Source organism: Doryrhamphus excisus, linkage group LG3, assembly GCF_037039965.1.
Source record: "Doryrhamphus excisus strain RoL-2023G ecotype Guam linkage group LG3, RoL_Dexc_Guam_v1.1, whole genome shotgun sequence".
Lineage (NCBI taxonomy): Eukaryota > Metazoa > Chordata > Actinopteri > Syngnathiformes > Syngnathidae > Doryrhamphus > Doryrhamphus excisus.
In genome coordinates this window covers 25,637,853-25,649,254 of record NC_136359.1, presented here as the reverse complement: position 1 = coordinate 25,649,254, position 11,402 = coordinate 25,637,853, and the positions used below count along the sequence as shown (strand labels likewise).

General features: G+C 43.4%; 1 protein-coding gene across 1 annotated transcript in view; it reads right to left on the bottom strand.

Annotated features, from left to right (window-relative positions):
• Positions 1-7,995, bottom strand: part of adgrd2 (adhesion G protein-coupled receptor D2) — a 32,097-nt gene extending 24,102 nt beyond the window's left edge. Inside the window, exons 1-6 of the mRNA XM_058070833.2 lie at positions 7,552-7,995; positions 6,140-6,197; positions 5,832-6,071; positions 5,129-5,752; positions 1,064-1,186; positions 113-207 (exon numbers count right to left, since the gene is read on the bottom strand). Coding sequence (XP_057926816.2) covers positions 113-207; positions 1,064-1,186; positions 5,129-5,752; positions 5,832-6,071; positions 6,140-6,197; positions 7,552-7,596 — 1,185 coding nt within the window. The 5' untranslated portion in view covers positions 7,597-7,995. The remainder of the gene's footprint in view (positions 1-112; positions 208-1,063; positions 1,187-5,128; positions 5,753-5,831; positions 6,072-6,139; positions 6,198-7,551) is intronic.
• Positions 7,996-11,402: the final 3,407 nt, after the last annotated feature.

Below are 11,402 nucleotides of genomic sequence, written 5' to 3'. Positions count from 1 at the left end.
GTTTAATCGGTTAACTAAAAATACTCTAAAATATGACATCTTCAAAGAAGGATATCCCCACGTCTGCAGAAAAGAAGAATTGTGAATGCCTTAACAGGTTTGGGTTGTCTACCTGGCTATTGTTGGAGAGTTTCATCAGATGATTCATAAATGCAGTGGGCTGAGAGCTCTGGGAATCGCTGATCTGCTTCATCTTCACGTAACGCTCTGGGCCAAAAAACATGGGAACAACATGAAAACTGCATTATCAGGACAATGTGTGGTATAAAAGATATTTTTATTTCATCTTTGTCTCAGGTATTCCAACCATGCTGGCCATCATCTTTCAAACGTGTCTGACCACTTTGCCCAAATGACAAAATCAATACATGAAATACAGTGGGACCTTAGTTAGCATCATTAATTCCAACCTAAATGGACTTTAACCAAATACATTTTCCCATACCAAATAATGCAAATCCAAATGTTAGCAGAAAACACATTTTTATAGTTTTACAATTATAGTTTAACATGCATAAAACATACAACAAACAACAAAATAGTTAATCATGATTAATTGCATTTTTCCATAGTTAACTCAGAATTAATCGCAGATAGCTATATGTATGCATAAAGGGACATTTTGGAAACATCGGACATTATTTTATATATAAATATATAAGATAATAAAGTACTTACTCCACACGCGGTACTTTTTCCCGTTTTCCGTTTTCTTTCACCTCATATTTGGTCCCAAATACTGATACGATGTGGGAATGCATACAGGTAAGATCTGATGACCTTATTGAGTGCACACACACAAGCACTCTTATTTTATCTTATTATGTCTACTATATTTGGCAATATGGGTGTAAAGGTGACTATAGGGATGTTATTTAATGTCCAGAAGGCTCTAATAATGGTTAAAAGAATGTGTTTAGAAGGTCAAAAACAGGTTTCTGACCTTTCTCTAACTACAAAGCTGCACTAATGAGGGATTACTGTCCTGGCAAATTGGTGGTTCATGGTTCATTACCAGGCCAGTTTACCTGTGAAATTGCCATCTGATAAGACAAAGACTTACCTCTGCTACTCATGCAGATGAAGGGAAGTGGTTCAGAGCAGTCTGTCAGCCTCATCAGAAGGTGTTGGTCTGACTGGCTCTGCAGCGTAATGCAGCCTTGCCGTTCCATCTGCTGGTGCTTTGCTGATCACAAACAGTCAGACGGAAAAAAAATGAATTTCCAACAAAAAGTGTTGAAAAATGAGGGATAATCTTTGACAGGAGGAAGTAGACGCACTGTATTCACTAATGAAGGTCAATGCAAACACCAGGACAAACTTCGCTTTCTGGATATCATGCAGATAGTCAGTTAAAGGGGCCACCTTTCTGACCTATAAATATAGTTAGAATGCTGTATTCTCGTGCTAAACTATGTCAAAGTTTCAGATATTGGGGTTTGCATCCTTGGAAGTGAGCCGTGTAAGACGTTTGGCATGGCTCTGAAAGCTCTGAGTTTTTCTAACACGGACTTTCTGATGCCCGGGTATAAGCTGTAACTTCATTCATTCATTTTCTACCGCTCATCCTCACGTGGGTCAGGGGTGCTGGAGCCTATCCCAGCTGTCTTCCCGCGAGAGGCGGGGTAAGCTGCAAGTTAAGTTTGTCAAATATTTTACATGTTAGAACGGACTTTGACCAACCCAAAGAGGCAAACATCGGGCAGAAGAGGCTGGAGTGTCTGATTCCTGATTCCTGACCAGCAAGAGAAAAACATAGGACTGTTTGGTGAACCTGGGCGAAGCTGGACTAGGAACCAAACTGTTGCTGAAGCCTGATGCCTTTCAACGTTACTTGGTCATGTTGAAGAGTCAGAAGTGCAAGCTGTAAGTAACAATTGGTGCTAACTGTGTTTAGTATTTTACGTAAGTAAGCGGTTGTCTGTGTAGCATTACAGAGTGTGCATACAGGAAGCGTCTTTTTAATAGCCTTTCCACCACAATCCATGAATCAACCCGAGCTTTTTAACATGTAAAGTGTAATGACCACATTTCCACTACCGATGCCACGATCGTCTGCATTCACAAACGTGGACCTTTTAAGTCGCGGTCCATTCATTTATTATCAACTCCTATACCAACAAAATTAAAAAGCGGGGTATGGCAGTAGCCCGGAAGTCCTCAGGAGCGCTTAGTAATGTGACCAGTCACAGCGGGGTGGGCATGCCCACAGTCGGGCTAAGGGTAGAATAAATGAAAATAGATTAAGGCCGGTCATAATGGGCCCGAGCTAGGTATACTAGGAGAGTGGCAAGTCCTTTTTTAGTACCTACTGAATTTCATTGGTTTTTACGCTAACAGGATAAACTCTTGTGTGTTGAGTCAAGTGAGGTGCCAAAGAAAACGGCAAACTAGCAGGAAGGTTTGGAGGGAGAGCCAGCTGACAACAAAAAAAGACAACTTTATGCAATGCAATTAGCATACCTAACTGCCCATCAATGCCCATAAAAGGGCATGAGATTGCAGGTCATGTGGGGATGTAGATTTCAAAATGCTGAAAGCAAAAGGCAAATTAATTGGCATGCGGCAGGTGAAAAGAAAAAAAAAACTTTGTAGTCCAGAGGTGGAGATACTGCTGCAGGAAATCTGCCACAGGAAAAATATTCAATTTAGTAGCTTTACTGCAGGCTACACCAACAGCAACAGCAACAGCAACAGCAACAGCAACAGCAACAGCAACACCAACACCAACACCAACACCAACACCAACACCAACACCAACACCAACACCAACACCAACAGCAACAGCAACACCAACACCAACACCAACACCAACAGCAACAGCAACACCAACACCAACACCAACACCAACACCAACAACAACACCAACACCAACACCAACACCAACACCAACACCAACACCAACACCAACACCAACACCAACACCAACACCAACACCAACACCAACAAAAAGCCAGCATGGGAGGCTGGCACACTTGCAGTGAACGTTGCATCAACAGCAGGACATACGACAGAGAGGGGAAAAAGAAATGGTTTGACCTCAAATGTGACTCCCGCCAAACAAAAAATGACGGGTGACTCAACAGATCAGCAGACACCCAAAATTTGAATGACTTGGACCAGCCCATTGGGGCCATCATCGGGCAAATGGCAGTGAAAAAAAATTCAGTATTACAGTTTTGTCCATGGCTGCACGGTGGTCGAGTGGTTAGTGCACAGCTAGGAGACCCGAGTTCAATCCCACTCTCTCTCAATCTCTGTGTGGAGTTTGCATGTTCTCCCCGGTTTTCTCCGGGTACTCGGGTTTCCTCCCCCATTCCAAAAACATGCTAGGTTAATTAGCCACTCCAAATTGTCCATAGGTATGAATGTGAGTGTGAATGGTTGTTTGTCTATATGTGCCCTGGGATTGGCTGGCCACCAGTCCAGGGTGTCCAAGGCAGCTGGGATAGGCTCCAGCACCCCCCACGACCCTCGTGAGGGTAAGCGGTAGAAAATGAATGCGTTTTGTCGATTGGTTTGGCTCATTGAACAGAAACGACATTCTCCAAATAACACGGCCAAACATCCTCCAAACATCAACCTCCAAACAGAATTGAATTTGTCATTCATTTCATCAAAGCTGGTCTGTTTCAGGAAATGAGCCAAAGAATTTGAGAAGGATCTTTGCATTTTGGTGGCACGGACTAAAAGGAATGAAAGGAATGAGCTCAGACGCATGAATGAACAGCAATGAGATGCAGAAAGAGCTTTGCAAGTGAGCCAAAGTGTTGTGCTCCAATCTAAGACTGTTTGAACCAATCATCTTACAGTTTGGAAAATGTCATTTCTGTTGCAACACATCAGCCAAAGTAACGAGAAAGTTCAACTGCTCCACCCTACTCTATCCCTACTGCCATCTTCTGAGAGTCTGGAATGCTTGCGCACTTGGGACAACACTACTAGGAACAAAGTACACAGTGTACACAGTATACATATTAAAGTGCACAAACAGAAGTACAGTAGAACCTCTGTTAGCGTACATCACATGTTTTCAACTGCTGGAGCCTATCCCAGCTGTCTTCAGATTAGAGGCGGAGTCCACCCTGGACTGGTGGCCAGCCAATCACAGGGCACATATTTTGTTTTGCATGTTTTTGGAATGTGGGAGGAAACCGGAGTACCCGGAGAAAAGCCACGCATGCACGGGGAGAACATGCAAACTCCACACAGAGATGGCCCAGGGTGGAATCGAACTCGGGTCTCCTCGCTGTGTGGCCTGTGCACTAATCATTCCTCCGCCGTGCAGCCATGTTTTTTATTTGAATGTTGAAAATGTATGTCCAACATTTGTCTCAGTTTGTGTACATTTTTCGGTTAGTGTACAATATAGCGCATATCTTGTCATTGTCGTCATCTGTGTTGTCAGACCTGCTGCCTTTTCTCTGCAGTGCACCTTGACTGCCAATAGGCGGGCTGGTCCTGCACATATCTGTGACCAATTTAGGCCTGACTAATTAAGCTTCACGCTGAGACCTGCTCAACGCCAGATTGTCCCTCAAGCTACCCCATGCTGTGTATGATCTCTCTGAATCCACGGTAAACACTCTTTCACTTTTCCACCTCCAAGGTGCTCAAAGCGCTTTGAACCTGTTTGCACAGGTGGTAGAGTGGTGGTCTCCCACCCTGAAGGTTTGGGGTTTGGTCGCCCGTTGAAGTATCCTTGGGCAAGATTCTGAACCCCCAGTTGCTCCTGATGCAACATTATCAGTAGGTAAATGTGCTAAGAGTGTCAAAGCGCTTTGAGTGCCTTGGCGGTGGGAAAGGCTACACAAGTGAAAGGCCATTTACCATTTAACACGACATACGGCATATTGTACACCAACAGAGGCAAGGTGATGGCATAAGAAACATGCTAACTGGGGCGTACGCTGACCGAGGTTCTACTGCATTCAGGTGCATTTTACAATTGATGTGTTCATATCACCTAATATTGGAGTTGATTCAGTTCTAGGTCAAAGGTCCTGATTTAAAATTGGCAATCTCAACAAGGTGTTGACACGTTTCTGACGTTTTCAGAACATTTCCTATATTCTGGTTAACCCAGGAATATATTGTGCACGGCAGCGTGAATAAAATGTGGCCATACCTGGGCAAAACAGAAGGGCCTGGACTTCCTTGACTGATTGGTGACTGAACACGTGGTCAAGGTTCCAGCTGAAGAGCATGACCTGACTCATGGCTGAACATCCATTTAAAGCACGAACGTGGCGGCTTTCCAGGGAAGTATTCCAAACGTTTAAGTCGGTAATGTTTCCAAAAAAGGGCTCTGTGAAATTCCCTCCAAACGAGTCCTGGTCCTGACCAAGAATTAGTATCCCATCAGCATGGATATCTCTGGAAGTGTCCGTGCCCAATCCCATGTCCTTTCGTTCCGCATCCACATAGATAGCCCAGAGGCTGCTGCTCCACGTGACACAGATGTGATGCCATGCGCCATCGTTAGCAAAGGATGCTTTATACGGAAGGTGCTTCCCGTGAACAATGAGCGCCAGCACGATTCGTCCCTGCAGGTCCTTCTGACCCCGTAGCTGGAACTCGTTGGTAAAGACGGGAGCAGCATAGGAGAAGATGGTGGACACTTCATTCCAGTCTGGGTCCCACTGAACACGAACACACACACTGATCGACGATAAAGCCGGGAAGGACGTGTTGATGCGAGCAAAACCCTCTCTGGAAGTTTTGGGGAAGTTTAGAGCTGAGAACTGCAGATCTAAAAAACAACCCACATTTGACCAAATACTGAAAGGTGGTTTTAAATTGCGTCAGCCGGTACGGTATATCTCACTTACACTGCTTGGAGAGGGGCAAGGGCTTGGGGGGCAGTTCGGAGGTGCTGTTGATCCAAACTGGTGACTGGAGTCGAGCCTGGTGCAGTAAGTCCATGGCCCCCTCACGCACCTCCGATTGGTCCATGGTGGGAAGTGAGCTGAACTGGCCTCTGCAGGAACTCTCAGCCCTGGGGAAATCTAACGAGTCGTTGACCAGCACCAAGGCCCACTGCGAGGTTAAGTGGACAAACCTGGACTGTCCTGGAGAGGAACATTTAGGAGTCAGGAGTTGGGTTGAAGGGTTGCCCGGTCGAGTGACGATGACTTACCAGGTGGGTCTCCTATTCTGTCGGTTCCAACATGTGTTGGCTCACTGTCACTCACAACCTACAGGAAGAGTCAAGTGGACATTACACTCGTTATTGACCACATGTTTCACAAAGCTAATTAGTTCATACCAGGGGTATAACGGCACACGGTAGTGCGGGACAGGAAGTGTTTATCGCATCAGGCAGGCGTCAACTTAGTAAACAACAGAGTGCAGCCAGGCGGGCGTCACGGTGTCATAGTAAGGAGAAGCCAGAGCTTGAATACCATCTTCTGTAGTTATTTGGAAATGCATAATTGGATAAAGACGAAGATAAAGTGGATCAGACGAAAGCACCACATCGCAAGAAACAATTACACACCAGTATACATGCAAAGCAATACTACTTTATAGCCAGCTATAACCCACAAGGCATGCGGGGTAACTTCCTGTTGAAGAGCTGCGTGTGCTGGTTTCCCAGCATGCTTTGCCTTTGTCTTGACATACTCTATTAATGAGATATATTATTGAATATGACATGAATTTGCTTTGTCAGCGATAACACAAAGCTTAAAGCTACGATGCGGATGTTTTGTTCAGGTCGTTTAGCCTATGCAGTATTGACCTACAAGGGACTGGATTTTGCAGCTTTAATGCGCAAAACCCTTCAATGTATGTATGTATATATTATTTTTTTATTACAATAATCCCCAGTTTTTAAAAGTTTTCTTATTCATTAATGAAGTATTTTCACAAAGTATTTTTATTTTCACAATATCTCTTTCCGACCTTCTGAATATATTTTTTGAATTTTTATATTTTTTTCTAGGGGAGCTAAATGAAGGGCAAACAGGAAGTGACATCAGGGATTTAGAGGTGAGTTTTAGCTTGGCGTGAGTTACAACCACAACAGTAGCCCGTGTTATGGATTACTGTGCCTTTCAAATCCGCAATAAAAGTATATTGTTGCAGTCATCAAGTCTGGTGCTTGTGTGTCTCACCCGACATTACAGTAACATTACCGTCACCTTATGACCATTGGAGAATACTGCATATCTTCTTTGAGTGCATCTTCTGAATGCCTGACATTTGACATTATGCTTAAGCATGATTAATGATAGGCCATATTCAACCATGAAACAGCATAATTCATTAATGATTCATAGATTTTTATTTATTTGATATATATGTATTTTTTGAGAATTACCTGCTGCAACTTTACGTTTTCTATGTCCTTAAGTGTTTACACAAAACCTTAACAGTTTATTGGTTTGCATTTTTTCCTTTGCTGTACTGAAAATAAACCGTACCATGACCTTCAAAATTGAGGTAAGTACATAACAGAGGTCATAGTGTGCCGTCACACCCCCAGATAATCCTAATTGTATTATTATCATTATTTAATAAAGCGTAGAATAGTAAGGACGCTATTACCACAACAGTAATGAGTATTAGTCCAGCATGCAAGGCCCCAGTCATCTCTAAATCAGTCTAGTGTCCACTTCAAACAAAAACCTTGTCCAATTTAGTCCTGGTCCTGTCACTCGGGGAAGAAAAAACAAAACTTTTGCATCAATGTTTCACACAGTGTAAAAAAAAAAACTATTCCATTCCACTTCAGACTGGAGGGAAGCCACCAGGGTGCTTTCAAAAAATCTGGATTATACAGGTTTCCGAGTCATGGCATAGGTAAAACTTAAATCCGCGTTTTTCAAACAAAATAGCTGAACGTCACTCTCTAAGTAATCTGGAAACAGAATCCACACGTGTAGGGCATCTGCAGGTAAATCCATCCAGATTCGTCATCAAGTACCTCTGCCTCAACGTCCAACATATCCAGCAGAAGTACCAAGACTGGCGGGCGATCAGCAACCCAAGCGTCTGTGTGAAAGGACCAATCTATTCTGCCTCCTCGTCTGTTCAGATACCAGTCCCCTCCTTCTCTTCAGCCATCGAGCTTTGTCATGCAAATGCAGTCATGTTTTAAAAGAAGCCTACTTACGCAAGCAGTGTCAAGCATTTGGCCAAGAGAGTTCATCAAGAGCAGCAGGGGAGCGGACATTTTTACCACACGGCTCTTATTTATGCCTTCTATAGGACTCCAAAGTTAATTGGAGCCTCCGTTTTTTTGTTGTCATTTCAAGTCAAGAAAACATTCAGAAGGTGTAAAAACTTTAATGTTGTTTTCTTTGAATATTGTTCATGTTTCGCAGATATTCACCATCGTTCATTCTTGTATGCTTCAAAATCCATGGCTTCATTCCATCATGTTTTTAAAATATATTTTTTTAATGTTTTGTGGTTGCATTTCTATCTATTATCACTTTTTAAAAATGCATATTTAAGCAAATGTTACGTATTTTTGTCAATAAAAGTGTTTTCTAGCATAAAACTGTCTCAATGAAGTAAAATACAAATATAAGACATTTAAAGACGTGATGATATGTAGTATTCTACACAGGCGGCAGTAATGTTGCTACAATTTTGGGCAAGACACACAAGCAGCAGACCTAATCCTGGAACAAAGGCTTTTATTGCAGGCACAACAATCCCTAACATGGGCTATTGTGGCGGTCAGAACCCACAGCAAGCTAAAACTCAACTCTGAACCTTTCATGCCCCCCCCCCCCCCCCCCCCATTTAACTCCTCTAGCACCATTTCCAAAAACACACACAAGCACAAGTCTTATTTATGTCACCGAACCTGAGGGAGTAGAAGGGAGCGATACCGCCTTCGTTGACAGCCAGAGAGAGAGACTCATCGTATAGAAAATGGATGGATGGTTGAAAACCCTGCAAACTGAGGCCCCAAGACCAGGCACCTGTCAGGGCAACTTCGCACACATCCCTTTCCTCATCCAACAACTTCACTGGAGAGATGGGGACCACGCCAATTATGGTCATGCTGGGAACACCTCCACTGCCCCTTTTCCCTGTCCCCTGGTGCAAGTGTTGTGTTAATGTTGTAAAAGTAGGCCTATGGAATGCTGAGGTTTTTTGGAAAGTCCCAGACTCTACTTCCCCATGGAAGCTCAGTTTGGAATTTTTTCCCCTCCCCTCTCCTCTTGTGGTTCCCTCTCTTCTCTGTCCTCCATCGTCAAGTCCTCCTGTCCTGTCTACCCCCCCCCGTCTTATTGTATAGTATGCCGTATGTGTATGAACGGATGATTGTACTATTCCGCTTGTACAATTTGTACAAATCTGTATAAATTGTGAGTAAAGGCTGATTCTGTGGTCCCATCATATTAGCAGTTACTATGGTAACTTGGTCTGTGAAGCTCACCTGCTGAGGAGGCTGGGTTTCTCACCGTCTCCTCACCGTCTCCTCACTCATAGAGCGCTCATAGAACACTTTGACGCCTTTGTCGTTCAGTCACTCAGTTTAAGGTGAATTATAGCCGAGGCATCAGCACATATTGTTTGTGAGAATACCCTTTTGTTGAGTATCCTCTTCCCGATCCTGATTACGTACCACAATTTATTTGAGTAGTACCATTTTTCCTTACACTCAACTGTCAAAACTCTTGTTGATGGTCTTGTTGCCAATTCCGGTGTTTTTCTTGCCTCTGAGGTATTTTGACAGTCAGAAGACAATTCCAACTCGGGTTTAAGAGCTTAAATGACAGACGACTGCCGTTTTTCTTTCACCCAGCAAAGTTGAAGTATAGCAAGTAAGTTCTTGTAAACCGAGCAGCTGGTGAAAAAGGCCAGTGGGGGAGTCAGTCAACTAACTAGTGAATTAGGCCATAAAAGCAGTCAACAGGCTGACATGCATTTCTATCTGCAACCCTGAGCAACATGGCGACACGGTCCTGACACACTTTACAACTTAGGATCATTTCAAAGCTTTTGGAATATATACAGTAATGCAACATGTAACAAACCAATATGTAGACACAGATCCATCATGTTTAGTTTACTTTATTATTTATTTAACGGGGAATTATTATGCTTTTCCCACTATTCTGACCTACTACGTGTAAATGTAGTTAGAATATTCTTGTGGCAAATGATGCCAAAGGTTCAGATAAACCGACAAACTTGCTGCCGTTATTCTGCTACTTGGTCGCTGAAATGCTAAAGCTACTTTTTACCATTGAAGGATGTCTTGAAGTAACCCCTTTTGTTGAGAAACTTGGGACTGTACAGTCTCCATTTCCGGATCGCATATGGCTGTATGTTAAAAGCAGGCATTTTAAAAAGACAAGTCACCGTTGATCAACTCCTGTCGAGTTGGTGGCACAAACCGGAAGTCTTTTTATGTACTCGGCAGTGGGCCAAATCCACGTTTATTATCAACACTTATAACTTAAGCTGATCAACTCCTAAACTGTAAGTGGCAGAAACCTGAATTTTTTGTAGAGTGGGTGTGCCTGGAGGCGGGCCGTGGGTGGAATACATTAAAACGGATCATTTTCGCAGGAACTACGAAATCCAAAGAAATACAGCTGTATATGTGCAGATTCTGGCAGACACTTTCAATGCTGGTTATTGTGTGTATCTGCTCTATAGGAGTCCATAACTCAGCACAAAGCGTCAAAAAATGAGCACAATAGAAACAATGTGCTAACTGATTCATCGTTACAGCAACTGAGAAATGTGAAAGTTAAGTTTGTGTTGAGGTGAAAGTGAAACTTGTGCGAGTGACCACTGTGCGTCCATTGTGTTTCTCAAAGTACTGTATATGTCCAACAGGCTTGGGCACAGTTTTTACATCGGATGCCCCCTGCCATGAAAGGCAGCACTCTGGAGCTTGTTCAAAGCACCATCTAATTTCCTCATTGTTTTGGAATTCCACGTTTGAGTTCAGTTTTATCCATTCCGTTTCATTTCTCCAGAAATGAGCTGTTCAAGTATCGGCAAGTATCAGCAGGTTTTCGTCCAGGTTGTCCTTTATTGTTTGGATTGTTCACAAGCTCAGGCCATGAGTTGTTATCGGCTCCTCTGTGCACACTTCAGTCCAGTAGATCAAGTGACTTGAGCAGGCATTTAGGGGATGTTCACCACACTTAGTCAAGTCCCATAAATCCAACAAGTTTAAGCCCATGTTTTTACCACATGCAAGACGTAAAGTTCGTAACAAAGCTTCGGGTTCCTGTGTGTTTTTTCCCGGCCATTTGAGTAATCTGTCCTGCTTCTCGACTCAAGCCAACAAACTTTGGTCAGAGCTTTTAATCAACAGGCTTGGCTGCATTGAGTCGCAGCTCACAAAGGAAAGCAGGCTAATTGACCTCCTCCCTTTTGCTTCTCCAGACCCGCCACTGTAACTCTGCTGCCAATGCCAC